Below are 14,836 nucleotides of genomic sequence, written 5' to 3' on the forward strand. Positions count from 1 at the left end.
AGAGCCCCAGCCCAGCCCAGCGCTCCTGGGAAACAACACAGCATACACACGGCCACATCTCCCCTTGAGCACGTTTGCAACCCCACCCAGGCCCAACAGCCCCACCTGGCCCCCAGACTGTCCACCGCCACCCTCCCCCTGGGGCATCGGCGTCCTGAACTGCTCACACTTTGAGAGTCCTGGCTTCCCCCGGTGCATCTCAGACACAAGCAGAACTCCTGACAGATGTGCCCAGTCCCCGAACAGAGGTGCTGGCGCACACACGGCCACATGCCCAAGTGGCTGTCTCCAATCTGATCATGTCTCCCCCTGGCCTGAAGCCCGCTGGCCACCAGTGCGGCCCGAATAAAGGCCCCTCTGACTACAGTCTGCCCTCACAGTTCACCCCTCTCATTCTCCAGCACACAGTGGATGCCCAGTAAACCACAGGCCACACTTTGAGGTCTGTTTGTGTTTAATCAGACAATATGCAAAGTATTTACAACCAATTCTGGATCCCCCCTCCCCCCAAGCCTGGGCCGTGGAATTCGGGACCCCCAGGCCCTGCCCAGAGCCGGGGGTCCCCTAGGCCTCTGCATAGTCATCTGAAATCTACAAAACACTGTTTATTTAAAAAAAAAAAAAAAACAACAAAAAAAAAACAGAACAGTATTAGGACACCTCATACAAAGGGCCCCAGGCAGCCGTAAGGGGACTTGAGAGTGCGCCGGGGTAAGCAAGCCCAGATTTGACCGGGACGGACGGTAGACTTGCGTAATAAACATGTATGAAAGGAAAAGTTGAAATTTCATAGGCAGGCACCGCTTGGCCTCCTTTCCCGCTGGCAGGGCCCGGCTGGCTCGAGAGCCCCTGGCAGCGGGAATGTTATTGCTGTGATGGGGGGCTGTGAGTGAAATGTACAACATGTCGGGGGAACAGAGCGGGGGAGCATTTTTACACGTTAAATATGGACACACACGTGCACACACATCACACACACACACACACACACACACACACACACACACAGGGGCCCTGGCAAGATGCCCACAAACTGTCGGCCACCCCTTTTAAGATGGGGTGCCTGAGGCCCAGGGAGGAGTCGCCACATACCCTAAGGCCAAACATTAGAGCGAGGGCCAGAGTCTCCCGACGCCCCAGGCTGGGCTCACCAAGGTTACGCCAGGCCACGGGGTCTGGAACAGAGAAGTCGCAGAGGCCACGGCCACACATGGAGGCAGACGCTGCAGCCCAGACAGGAAGGAGGGGGCCACCCGAGGTCACAAAGCCAGGCCTGGTGCATGGCAGTGGACACTTGAACTCGACACCCACCACCCCCCAGCATAGGAACTCCTCTCCTACTCATGGGTTAAGGGGTGCTAACTGGGGGAGGGGAACAGGGGCCAGGCATTGAAATGACACAGGACAAACGGGGGAAGGAGAACCTGGGGTTCCCTCCTGAGGCCAGGACCACCCAACCACGTGGATCTTGTACTTCGGTTTGATTGCCTCCGGAGCCTGGGAGCTCACTCTCTTTCATGGCTGGCTAGCTCCAAGGATGAAAAAAACACTCCCATTCTGATCGACATCTACTCCCCGACACTGGCATGGTCACCCCTCATTCAGCTGCGCCCTACGCCCGTCTCCACTCCCTCCCTCCACCAACAGTCCTGCCAGTCAGGCAGCGGCAGCAAGGCTCTGTTATCTCTAACTCAGCCTCAGGCCCCTGGTCCCCTGGGCTGCCCCAGTCTGTCCATGGTGCCTCCAAGGACAATCTTGTTGGTTCCTGAGGAAGACAGAGGGAGCACCGGGTTCCAAACCCACCTCAACCCTGAACTGTTCTGTGGTCGTGGGCAAGTCACATCCCCTCTCTGGACTGTTTCCCCACGGGTGCTACGAGGGCATGGAACTGGTGATCTCGAAGGGTCCCTTGGGTCTAAGAACAGGATTGGAGGGGGGTGCCCACCCCACCCACCATCATCAAGTCAAGCTCAGCCTCAGCTGCCCAGCCTGGGAGCCACGGCAGAGGGGTCTGGACCCAGCAGCTTCCACCAACAGGTGTTTCAGAAATGGACGGCAAAGGGCAGGGTGGCGGGCAGGCCGAGGGCCAGGCGCCCATCACTCCTCTTTGGAAAGGCTCTTCAGCCAGCTCTGGAGGCAGACGTGGGGCGACATGGAAGTGTTAAGGAGTCAACGTGAGGAGCAGACTGAGGCTGACAAAGGGTGCCTTCAGCCCGTCCTTCTTCCCGGCTCCTCCTGCTGAGATACACAGAGCTCCAGGAGGGAAGGCAGGGAGGACGCATATGGCTGGAGCAGGTGCCGGGACGCAGTCACTGTGCCAGCCTTAAACCCTGTCCTCAAGGCTGCCCCAGGCCCCAAGGCCTTCCATGCCACAAAAGAGGGAGGGGCCTCATCACTGGCAATTCAGCCCCACAGAGGGGATCGATGCGGGCAGGCAGAGGGAGGCAAGACCCTCCATCAGGGGCCACCCAGCCCAGGATCCAAGCCAAGAGGCCAGTCTGGCCCTGTAGTGTGCTCCCTATAGGTTCTCTCCAGGCTGGTACTGGGGCTCGGTGGACGTGAAGTAGTCCTCTAGGAAGGCCTGCAGGTACTCGAAGGTGGGCCGCTCTTCCGGTTCCTTCCGCCAGCACTGGCACATGAGGTCATGCAGGGACTCGGGACACTCAGGCGGGCAGGGCATCCGGTAGCCCCGCTCCACCTGGTCCAGCACCTCACGGTTGACCATCCCTGTGGGTAGAAGGAGGTATGAGGAGGCTGGCTCAGGTGAGGAAAGTGGGGCGGGGGGAAGATGTGAGGAGGACAACCGAGAGTGCCTCCAGCCTAGGACAGAGCGGGTGTGACCATGGGTAGGTCGCCTCCCAGGGGCTGAGAGCCCTGACCAGAGAGATTCTAAGATCAGATGCTCAACCTCTTTGTTCTACAGATGAGGAAACTGAGGCCTGGGAAGGGGTATGGCTTGCCCCAGGTCACCAGAGCAGAGGGGTTCAGGGAACAAAGATGGGCCACGAGGAGCCCTCTTACCAGGGTAGGGCACCCGTCCCTTTGTTGTGAGCTCCGTCAGCAGGATCCCAAAGGACCACACATCTGACTTGATGGTGAACCGGCCGTACAGGGCCGCTTCTGGAGCCGTCCACTTGATGGGGAATTTGGCACCTGCGGGAGGGAGAGAGTTCAGGGCAGGCTCAGCAGAACGTCATGACGGTGCCTGCAGAGGGCCCTCTGGCACCGACCCAGGCCCTGCCCACCTTGCCGGGCGGTGTATTCATTGTCTTCGATGAGCCGAGCCAGCCCGAAGTCGGCCACTTTGCACACGAGGTTCTCTCCAACCAGAATGTTGGCAGCACGGAGGTCCCGGTGCACGTAGTTCATCCGCTCCACGTAGGCCATGCCCGAGGCGATCTGCAGGCAGAACCCAGGGAACCCGGCTCAGGGACCACCCCGTGCCCCCTTCCAGGTCACGAGTCACGTGCCCAGGGTGGGGAGCCAAATGCCCTGCCCTTGCCAGCCCTCAGGCAAGCGAAGTCAGCTTACAGCAAACACTGTTGGCACAAAAGCAGGACCAGAGTTCAGCGGGAAGAGGGAACGCGGGACAAAGGGCGAGGGCAAAGGGGAAACACAAGACAAGACTGCCCAGGAAGCAGGGTGACGATGAAGAGGCAGGCCCCAGGTGCCCCACAGATACAGATGAGTGCCAGGTCCTGCCTGCTGTCCCGAGTCCCCTCCGAACCTCAATTTTCTCATGTGTCAAATGGAATAAGGGCCATCCCTACCTCCCCTGATTGTGATAAGGATTAGTGAGGAAATGATTGTCGAGCACCACCCACAGCAAGCAAGTACCAACGCAGGTCTGTTGAGTGACTGAACAACCTTTACAGAGAAGAAAACTGAGGTGTGAGGCCCCACAGGCATCACTGACTCCTGACGCCCAGCTAAGGGTTCTTTCAAGCTCTGCCCAGAGCCACCACTCACAGCACGTATAAGTGGTCCCCGTAGTAAATGTGGTGAGATCAGAGAGTGTGGGCGGCAGTCAAGGCAGGCTGCCTGGAGGGGGCTGAGCTAAGTGGGTCTGAGTGCTCTAGGGCCAAGGCCGTGGGAGGTGGGCGGGGCTGACTCACCTGAGCAGCCATGTCCACCAGCTGTGGCAGCCGCAGGTACTTGCCTGTCTCCCCCTTGAGAAAGTCCAGCAAACTCCCTGAACAGAGAGAAAGCAGCCCTGTCTTCCCTGAGCCAGGAAGCAGAGATCCCCACACATCCTGCCCACCTGGGCCGGCCAGCCCTGCTTCAAGCGGCACAGCGGATTTCACGCGAACCCGTCTCTGAACAAAGCCTCACTCGGCATTTGTCACTCAGAAGGCGAAGCAGGACGGGAAACAGCCAAATGTCCACCTCCAGGAGAACAGAAGCCGTGGCCCATCGCTGTACCGCACTACCACTACCCGGCAATGAAAAAAGGAACAAACTAGTGACACGGGTGATAAGGGCGACGCTTGGATGTAGAAGATAAAATATGTGAACCTCTAGAATAAACAGAGCTATGATGACAGAAGGCATATCAGTTATTGCCTGGGTTTAGGGCTGGAGGGTACCGTCTGCAAAGGAAAATAAGGGAGCTTTCCGGGGTGACGGAGATCTCCTGCATCTTGAGTGTGGTAAGGGGTACACCGTGTCCATTTGTTAAAACTCACAGAACTGGACACTTAGCATGGTGTATTTTATCGTTGGTAAATTATACCTCCCAAAAGCGGAATTTTGAAACATTTAATCAATCTAAAAATTAGGTAAAGGTCAAGCCAGGGGCTTGACCTAGAAGCGGCTCCGCTTGGAGGGTTGGGGGACTTTTCTTTCAGCCACATAATGGCAAATGGCTTTAGAAAACCAGCAAACTGGGGAGCCAAGATGCATTGTGGGAAATTTTTTTTTTTTTAATTTTTTTTTAACGTTTATTTATTTTGGGGACAGAGAGAGACAGAGCATGAACGGGGGGAGGGACAGAGAGAGAGGGAGACACAGAGTCGGAAGCAGGCTCCAGGCTCTGAGCCATCAGCCCAGAGCCCGACGCGGGGCTCGAACTCACGGGCCGCGAGATAGTGACCTGAGCTGAAGTCGGACGCTTAACCGACTGAGCCACCCAGGCACCCCTGTGGGAAATTATTAAAAACAAAATGAGAAAGGCCACCTTTGGTTTGACTTTCCATTGACACGACAAGTTGGTTCTATGCCATTCCACCTTTTAAAAATGTACACTCCAGGGACGCCTGGGTGGCTCAGTCGGTTAAGCGATCGACTTCGGCTCAGGTCACTATCTCATGGTCATGGGTTCGAGCCCCGCGTCAGGCTCTGTGCTGACACCTAGGAGCCTCGAGCCTGTTTCAGATTCTGTGTCTCCCTCTTTCTCTGCCCCTCCCCCGCTCACACTCGGTCTCTCTCAAAAAATAAACGTTAAAAGAAAATTATTTAAATAAAAATAAAATGTACACTCTAGGGGTCGCATGGGGGGCTCAGTCAGTTGAGCATCAGACTCTTGATTTCAGCTCAGGTCATGATCCCAGGGTCGTGGGATCGAGCTCCATGCTGAGCATGGAGCCTAAGATATTCTCTCTCTCTCTCTCTCTCTCTCCCTCCCTCCCTCCCTCCCTCCCTCCCTCTGCCTCTTTCCCCAGCTCACACTCTCTCTAAAAAATAAAAAAAATAAGGGGTGCCTGGGTGGCTCAGTCAGTTGAGCACCCGACTTCGGCTCAGGTCGTGATCTCACAGTTCATGAGTTCGAGCCCCGCGTCGGGCTCTGTGCTGACAGCTCAGAGCCTGGAGCCTGCTTCGGATTCTGTGTCTCCCTCTCGCTCTGCCCTTTCCCTGCTCATGTGCTTACTCTCTCTCTCAAAAATAAATACACATTAAAAAAATTAAAAAATAATAATAAAATAAAATAAAATAAAATAAAATAAAATAAAATAAAATATACACCCTACATCTGGGGGGAAGTGAAGTGTGTCCCCTCCTGCCTAGCAAGGGACTGTCACACATCTCTGTGCCAGTCGCTCAGGCCTCACCCTTGCTCATGTACTCCGTGACAATGTAGATGGGCTCCTCAGACACCACGGCATACAGCTGCACCAATTTCTCGTGCCTTAGTTTCTTCATGACCTGGGCCTCCTGCAGAAAGGCCTCTGGAGACATTGTGCCTGGCTTCAGGGTTTTGATGGCCACCCTGGTGGTTCCGTTCCAGGTTCCTGTATGGGTAGGGGTAAAGGCTGCCTCAGTGAAGGCCCCCTATTCCTGTACCACTGGGACCCAGGATCTGCCTGCCCGGGTACCAGTTTCAGCTCTGGCCTCCCCAGCCATATGACAAGCCCCGCCAAGGTCCAGCCCCTTTCTGAGCCTCAGTGTCCCCACCTATAGAATTAAATGAGATCTGAGGTGCTGGGCCAAGCCCACTATGAGGGCTCACTTAGCTGCCGCTGTCATTTTATTATTGTCTGGTTTTCAAACCGTGAGGCCTTGGGGAAGCTGTCCTCTAGACCAGTGTGTTTAATCCGGGTTCTTGTCCCAGCTGGACCCAAGGGCCTTTGCTGAGTGGCCCTAGGTCCATTCCTCCCAGTCCCTGGGCCCCCATCTGAGGGCTGGGGCCAGGCCTTTTCCCGAGGCCCTCGCGGCACAGGTCTGGGGACCTGCACCTGACGCTCCATGAGTCTACCCGGGGTAGCCGCTGCTCGTTACCACACACCCAAGCCAGGAATGAGTTCTGCGGCTTTGCTCGTGTGCTCCTTTTGTGGCTGTGCTTAGGAACTGGCTTCTCATCCCTCGCCCCTGTCCCCAGCCCAACACCTTTCCTGACTTGGCCTGACCTCCAGCCTCCAGGCCTTGGTGCCTGCAGGGCCTTCCACCCAGGAAGCCTCTCTGCTCTCCCCTGAAGGGAGGAGAGTGGAGACGCTGATGCCAGGTGAACACTCGGCTTACACGACGGCACGCGGCGAGTCCCCTGCAGAAGCCACCAGCTCACAACTGTCATGCCTGCCTCACACCAACCGCCCTGATTCCTCCGCGTCAGCAGAAGGCGGCCTGGGTTTTTTTCAGGGCTGCTCGGTGTTTGTTTTCAAGGACAGTTTTGCCTTTACTCCAGGGTCAGACGGGAGACTGTTAACAGGCCCAGAACATGCCAGACTGCACTGCCAAGCACCCCCTGTGCGAGTTGAGGCTTCTCTTCCCACAGCGAAGCGCTAATGCGTGGATGCATGCCGGGCCAGCAGTCTCTCACACCCCACAGGTGGTTCCTATCTTCCCCACCCTCCTTGCACCCCGAGGAAGACCGAGGCTCCGAGCCGAGCCACCTGTCCCAGACTGCGCGGTGGGTCTTCGGGGAATCAGGATGCCCAGCCCTGAGCAGCCCTTGGCCAAACGATGCCAGGGTCTATAGAGGTGTGTGGTGCTGAGGGGGGCTCCACACTGAAAACAGAGCCCACTGTTCAGCAGAGGTGACTGTGACTCGCGGAGGTAAAGGGTGTGGGAGGGGGAGGGCAATGGGGCCTGGAGCTGTACCAGGGGATGGACATCTGCCCGGCTCTCGAGTGCGGACACCAAAGCCCCAAAAGGGACGGTGATTCCCTCTGAGGGGGCGGGGGCGAGGCCTTACCCATCCACACCTCTCCGAAACAGCCCTGGCCCAGCTTGACCTCCAGCCGCAGGGACTCCCGGGGGATCTCCCAGGCGTCTTTGGCCAGGCCCTGAGTCTGTGGCTTGGACGTGGGGCACACGGTGGTGAGGCGGTGGCAGAGGCCGTCGGCATGTTCTGAGGACAGAGGCGGGGAGGTAGAGTTCAGCAGGGTGTCTGTCCTGGGGCCTCCCTGTCCCACGGTGTGTGTGTGTAGACATACACGTGGCATGCACAAGGGACACACGGGATGCCCTCGTGGCCAGGCATCCACACCTGTGTGTTCCACAGCCTCATCCCACACAGGCCCACACTGACTCGCGCATCTGCTCGCTGAGTTATTCATTCATACGTTCATCCGGACCTGAAAGGGCAGCCACCCAGGTGAGTCCCAAGGATGCAGTGCGGGACAAGTCCAGTGGAATCCTGCCCTCAGGGAGCTCACAGCGCAGGGGGAGCCCAACTTCCCCTAATCACCTCCCAGGACCACGAGCATGACAGAGGAGAGCAGTATGTGCAACAGTAGGTGGGCTGGGTGGAGTCTTGGAAGGCTTCTCAGAGGAAGTGGTGCCTGAGCTTGGATCTGCAGGGGAGTGAGTGGTGGACTGAGACCACTTTGCAGGGGCAAAGGGCCCTGAGAGAGGAACAAGCCTCTGGGTTGTAGGAACTGAAAGGCCAGAGGGGCTGCAGGGGAATGAACGGGGAAAGGGGGCCCCGGGTAAGGCAGCGAGGCCGGCAAGGTTTACAGCAGCCAAGGCCTCGGAGGCCACGTGGGGATCTTTATCCTGAGATTCCAAGGTAATCTCCGGAGGGTTTTAATGTGGGGGAGCAGTGTTCAGAATGAACCCTACAATGGTGGCCAAGGGGACAGAGGGGTGGCAGATGGTAGAGGGTGTCGGGGGGCCCAGCTGACAGAGAAGGAGGTGGCACAGGATGGGGAGTTGCTGGCACTCTCATGCTAGGCCGCACCTGCACACAGACGCCACGGCCACGGCCACGGCCACACGCACACAGGCACCCACAGAGACCCGCCCACACGAGTACACACAGACCCCACTGCCCCAGGGGAAGCCCTGAAGTGTCCGGATAATGCACACACACCCACACCCACAACCGGGAGCCCTCGCTCCCTCGCTCCCTCCGCCTGCCCTGCTGCTCTCTCTCCCTCTGCTGCAGTTGGTCTAGCCGCCCCCTCCTCTCCCAGTAACCGGTTCAGACCGGTCCTAGGGCTGCAGAAACAAACGACACCGGCCTAAGCCCCCTCCCTTCCCTGCTCCCCTCCAGGCAGCCCTCCTCCCCAGCCAGCTGCGGAGAAGGAGAAAGAGGAGGGTGGGCATGGTGGGGGGAGGGGATGGGGAGGAAAGAGGAGGAAAAAGAGGGGGAGGGAGAGGGGAGGGGGAAGGGAGAGAGAAGAAAGGAAGGAGGGGCAGGAGGAAGAAGGAGGGAGGGGAGCAAGACCCCACACTCTCAGGATAACAGAAGCCCCAGCCCTTGTTGGCCCCAAATCCCCCTCCAAAGGGTCCCCGGAGGAGGGCTGAGCCCCAGGCCCAGCGCCCACTGTGCCCCGCCCTCACTGGAGTAGTAGGCCACCAGCTGCTGCAGACTGTTGAACTGGGTGCGGGAGGTGATGTAGAAGCCACCGCTGTCCAGCTTGCGGATCTTGTAATGCTTCACATTGAGGCCCTTGGCGTTGTCGAAATCGGACACGGAGAGGCAGTAGGCGCCTGCAAGGCAGGGTCAGAGAGGAGCCATGACCCCCTCGCCCAGCACACCCCGCCCCCAGGCCACAGCGCTAAGTGCAGTTCTGTGCCTGCCCAACACAGGTAGACAGGGAGGCCAGAGGCGCAGGCGCAGCCCCAGCCCGGGGCACAGACAGGTCCAGTCCGCCCTGTCTCTGAGCACCCAGCCCTCAGGCAGCCACCAAGGCAGGGCCAAGTGAGCAAAGGAACACCTGATCAGAGAACCTCCCCAGGTACCCTCAGCCGGGGCAAGATCTCCCAGGCCTGAGTGTATATCCCAACTGTGTGACCCGGACAAGTAAGTCGCTTGGGCCAGTCTCTGGGCCTCAGTTTCGTCCTCTGCACAATGGGGCTACTCCCAGAGATGCTGGGAAGATTGGAGACCACATATAAGAGGGCCTGGCACATAGGAGGTGCTCAGCGAATGTTTGCTAGGAGCCAGGAATGGTCTCGTGGCTGTGTGTCCCTGGCTTAACTGCTTCCTCTCTCACAAGGGCACTCTCTATGCCCCACACCTTCCTGAAGACTCCACGATCAGGCAGGAGCGGGTGGCTGGCTAAGGTTGCAGCAGTCATGGGCAGGAGGCCACGTGCTGGGTGTGGCCTACAGGCTGACAAGGCAAAGATGGGCCAGCCCTGGTGGCCTCCTCCCTGCCTCTCTTAAGCCTGGAAAAGTTTTTGGCTGGAAAAGTTTCCTCCTGCCTAGCAGGCCTGGCTAGGAGCCTTTGTTAACCTGAGCCCAAGAGAGGCCTGGGGTAGAGGCTCCAACAGCCAGAGAAAGCCCTTTTCAGAAGGTAGGAGCCATCATGCTAGAACCCCAGCCCCCACAGCCCATGGGCTCTCTGGATAGTCCTCAGGTGGGGGTTACAATCTCCAGTGTCAAGAAGGGGAAAAGGAGACCCAGAGAGGGAAAGCCGCTGGCCTCAGGTCACCCAGCAAGTCAGGCACAGAGGACTGTAACCAGGTCTCTAAAGCCTGCAATAGGCAACCATGACTAACAGATGGCCCAGGCCACGTACATGTAGATGCCAGCGGCCTGAGTCTGAAGCCAGCCCTGACCACATGTGCGCACATGCAGGCATGCCCATGCCAGGTGGCCTCCTGCTCACACAGGGACACACGGCCCAGGCCCCCCAGGCACAAAGACAATCCTACAACTACCCACTCCCACCCAGGAGGACCCAGACAATTGCACCCCCACATGCACACACATGCCTAGACCCACGCATGGCGTGCCCGGCCACACAACTGCTCATAAATGCACACACATGACACGGATGCTCTGCTTCCCATCTCTCGCTGAGCCCCAGGCCCACGGGACGTGGCCCAGCTTCGTTTCCATGGTGATGGGTTGCCTGCCACCCACTGGCAGAGGGGCTAGAGAGAAAAGGGGTGATCTGTGTTCTCTGGCTGGGGAATGGACAGAAGAGGCCCAGGGGCCTGGACTGCTGGGGAAGGGCATCTCTAGAAGCCCCTGGAGACGGAGAAGAGGGGCCTACTTCATTAGCACCCACCCTGGGAACAAGTCTTTTACTGTGTGACCCTCGGGCCTCCTGACAGCCTGTGCCCATACCTCATCCGAGGAACCTGAGGCCAGAGAGGCTAGGTGAAATCTGCTGCTGCACCTCTGGCCACCCCAGATGACTCAGCTGTCCTCAGATGTACCTCCCTGCCTTTGATCTTACCACTTCCTCCACCTGGAGGGCCCTTCCCACCCGACACCGGGTACCAAACTCCTATTCGCTCTATGATACGCAGCTCAAACAACGCACAAAAGACAGTTCCCGTTGGCCAGCGGGAATGGTCCTACCTTTCGTGGTCTCGCTTTCTCGCACTAGGAAGGTCCCTCTTGGGTTTTCCGCATTGAGCAGTAACCTCTCTGACTCCCGTCTGGTGATCTTGCCAAAGTACCACCTGGGACAGGAGGAAGGAGGGTGGGGTCAGTGAGCCAGGCTTCCGGCCACCCATAGTGCCTCTCTCTAGGATGCGGCCGGGGCCGTTGGCAGCCAGACCACCCACTCCAGCCCAGGAGAGAAGCGCCCAACCAGCTCCTGGCAGGCAGGAGGCCAGAGTCCATACTCACTCTTCGGCCTGGATAGAGTCAGAGGGTGCCACATAGTTGCTGGGGATGTAGCCCGTCTGTCCTGTGCTGAGTGAGTGGGCCAGCCACCAGTCACCCTCTCTAAGGAGGGGGAGAGGGAAGGAGCAAAAGAGAAGGAGCCATCAGTGGTGGGCCCCAAGGCTGCAGTCTTCACAGGTGCTGTGCTGGGGTCCCCAAGGCCAAGTGAGGCACCGGCAGCCATGGGACCAGCCTGAGTTTCCGTGCTGCCAGGCCAAGCCGGCCTGGACTTCTCTCTCCCCGGCCCAGATGCCTCTTGGCCCAAGCTGACTCAGACACACTTTGTCCAGGACTGTGACAGGACTGACCTTGGTCAGCCTGAGGCCCAAATTCACAGGGGCAGAGTTCTGGAATAGGGAGTAATCTGCTTCCCTTCATAGAGACAAAGCCATCTCAAGATGCCAAGAGCTGTCTTGGGAACGAGGGAGGGAGCTCCCTGTCTCTGGGGAGCAAGCAAGTTGTACCAGGAGAGATGATTCCTGCCTAAGATAGATGTCAGGTCAGATCACCAAAGCCATCCCAAAGCCCTGAGATTTGGAAGCTGGTGAGGCCAGGCTGGAGGTAGGGGGTGGCCCCCTTTGGGGGCTTGGTGACCATCCAGGCACTAACCCTGCAAACTAGAGCAATGCTTGCCTTTGTCACGTATCACCGGTCATACCTAAGGGGCTCCTTGGCTGAAAACGACGGGTTTCCTCCTGTAGCCTACCCACATACGGGGGAAACTGAGGCCAGAGGGAGCTGGGACTTGCCCAGAGTCACACAGAGTCATGTCAGAGGGGCCGAGGCGGCAGAGCCCCAATGCCCAGGGCACTTCTACGCTAACTGCCCTGTGAGGAGGAGATGGGGACGGGGACAGAGGAGCTCCCTGCACGGTCGGGTCCCCCGGGCCTGGGTGGGAGTGGGGAGGGGGCGAAGTACCTTTGCAGCCATCTGAATGTGAACCAGGTCTGGCTGGAGCGGGGGTCCAGAGACACAGAGAAGAGAGGAGAAAGCGAGAGCTCAACAGGAAAGAAGAGGCAGAGATGGGGGTGGTGAGAGAGAGAGGCAGAAAGAGCGAGGAAGAGAGCAGGACAGCAGGCGGTGCGGGGGACCAGGGACAAGGCGGGGCAGCCACAGAGGCCTCACATCCAAAGCAACCAAAGGAGATGGGCAGGGGTCCAGGGGGAGTGAGGGGAGGCCAATGGGAAAGGCTGCCTGAGAAATAGGGTCCAGCCCCCTTCCATTCCCACCGTGCAGATGGAAAGACAGGCCAGAGAAGCAAAGGCCTCTGCTCAAGGTCACACAGCCAGGCCCAGGCTCCTGACTCCCAGACCAGAAGGAATCTTCCCCTACAGGGTATGGTGGGGCTCGAGACCTTGCTGAGCTTCTCTCTCCAAGGCTGCCTTTGGACCTCACCATGACCATGACCCTCAGAAGACACACAGCAAGCAGGATGGGCTCCCCCTTCCTCATTGCCAGGGCCCAGAGAAAAAAGCCTTGCCCACAGTTGCACAGTATGGACTTGAACCCAGATCGCTGGCTCCTGCTTCTTCTGAGCTGCCTCTGACCCATATTTTTCAGCCCATTTTGAAGATAGAGAGAAGTTCAGGTAAGGAGAAAGTAGGTTGCGAGAGCTCTCCAAAGACTGGTCAGAACACAGGTGAGCACCCAGACCTGGGGGCTAGTGGGGTGGGTTGAGGCTGAACCAGAGGGTACAGGGTGCCCTCTGGACAGCAAAGGGAGCATGACTGGGGCTGAGGGGCCCACTCAGCCGTGCAACTGCCGCACGAACACTCAGGCAGAGGCACGAGCTCACATGGGGGTCTCTGCTCGAGAGGGAGGGCGCGGGAGTAAGGGGGCAAAGGCCAAACTCAAGGAAGGGCCTTGGAAGCGTAGGGCCACCATCCAACCCCCTGTTGTGCTAACACCCAGGGGTGTCCACATTTGTCTGTCCCATTTGATCCTCAAGGCCACCCTGTAGGGAAGGCAGGCCTCAGCCCCCAGATGAGGAATCTGTGGCTCAGAGATGTCAAGGGAGCAGCCCAAGGCCACACAGCACCCAGGCTGGAGTAACCTAGCACTTTCTGAGGCATAGAGATGGGCAGAGACTTGCCCAAAGCTACAGAGCAAGAGCTCCAGCCACAAGAAACAGCTGAAATCTTCCAGTCAAAGCCTTCATTTCACCAATGGGAAAATAAGGTACAGAGAGGGGCAGTTATTTGCCAAAAGACACACAGCAAATCGATGGCAGGGCAAGGCTGAGAACCAGGGTCCGCGTGTCCACAGCCAGACACAGAAGGCCCTCCTGGACCCCTCCTGGAGTCCAGAGGCTCAGAGGCCCTCAGGAAAGCCAGGGGAAGACAGAGGAGGAGGCAGCAGGACAGGGGGCAGGGAACTGAGCCAAGGTCTGGGTCAGAGGCTACAAAACAAGACAGATTGACAAAGCCAAAGTCTGCAAACTGGCCGGCCTCTAGGGAGGCCCTATCCAGGCACTCAGAGTGGAAGGCTGGCAAGGAGCATGTGCCCAGAGGCCAGCCGAGCAGGGACCAGAATCAAGTGGGGGGTCAGCCTAGCCGACATTACCCAGACTTCAGCCAGCAGATCTCCCAGCTCCCTGACATCAGCCCGTATGTGAGTTCGGGGTTTCCAGTCCAGGTTTGGGGTTTCATTTAGTTCACAAGGCAGGGATGAGGGTCACCTCCATCTTGCAACAGACCCAAGGCCCAACTCTGACCTGGTCCCAGCTTGAGGGGCGCCTCAGAGCTGGAGCTCCAGAGTAGTCAGACCACTCTGGGCACCATCCAGCTCACCACTTGCAGGCTCTGTGACCTTGGCCTTGCCTCAGTTTCCTCATCTGTAGGATGGGGATACTCATGCCTCCACCCAAGGATGTAAAATACCAGCACAGGGCCTGGCACACAATAGGGGCTCAATGTGCATGAGCTGTTAGCATCTCGATTTGGCTTAAAAAGGAAAAACAACTAAATCTGCATCTCTATGGCACCCCTCCCCACTATCCAAAATGTTTTTAAAAACCAAAGCAGCTAAATAAATTAATTGAATAAAATGAAAACAAAAACCAAAGGAGCTCAGTCTCAGTCTGCAATAACGATTTGCTGTGTGACTTTGGGCAAGCACCCTACCTTCTCTGGGTCTTAATTTCCTCACATAAGCAAACAAATAAATAAATAAATACATGAAAATTTCCTCATCTATTACAGTCACAGACTCTCCCTTGCAGGCAAAGTGTATAAAGCAGTCAGCAACAAGCCGGGCTTAGGGTCAACGGAGATAATCACTGTGATCATCATCCAGGCCCACCTGAGAAATGTTGATATCAAGCCCCATTTTCCTA

At 57.7% G+C, this 14,836-nt stretch overlaps 1 protein-coding gene across 3 annotated transcripts in view; it reads right to left on the bottom strand.

Moving 5' to 3' along the window:
* Positions 1-436: 436 nt before the first annotated feature.
* The window catches only part of SRC (SRC proto-oncogene, non-receptor tyrosine kinase), a 50,948-nt gene continuing 36,548 nt past the window's right edge, over positions 437-14,836 (bottom strand). For 2 of the 3 annotated variants that reach the window (XM_040447098.1, XM_040447099.1), the window contains 9 exons: positions 11,467-11,565; positions 11,194-11,297; positions 9,220-9,369; positions 7,628-7,783; positions 6,048-6,227; positions 4,116-4,192; positions 3,246-3,399; positions 3,022-3,153; positions 437-2,727 (listed from right to left, as the gene is read on the bottom strand). In XM_040447098.1, coding sequence (XP_040303032.1) covers positions 2,519-2,727; positions 3,022-3,153; positions 3,246-3,399; positions 4,116-4,192; positions 6,048-6,227; positions 7,628-7,783; positions 9,220-9,369; positions 11,194-11,297; positions 11,467-11,565 — 1,261 coding nt within the window. In that variant the 3' untranslated portion in view covers positions 437-2,518. Of the gene's footprint in view, positions 2,728-3,021; positions 3,154-3,245; positions 3,400-4,115; positions 4,193-6,047; positions 6,228-7,627; positions 7,784-9,219; positions 9,370-11,193; positions 11,298-11,466; positions 11,566-12,420; positions 12,454-14,836 lie in introns of all 3 variants that reach the window. The other variant, XM_040447097.1, reaches the window with a different exon arrangement.

The sequence above is a fragment of the Herpailurus yagouaroundi genome, unplaced genomic scaffold, assembly GCF_014898765.1.
Source record: "Herpailurus yagouaroundi ecotype Mexico unplaced genomic scaffold, PumYag 196, whole genome shotgun sequence".
Classification (NCBI taxonomy): domain Eukaryota; kingdom Metazoa; phylum Chordata; class Mammalia; order Carnivora; family Felidae; genus Herpailurus; species Herpailurus yagouaroundi.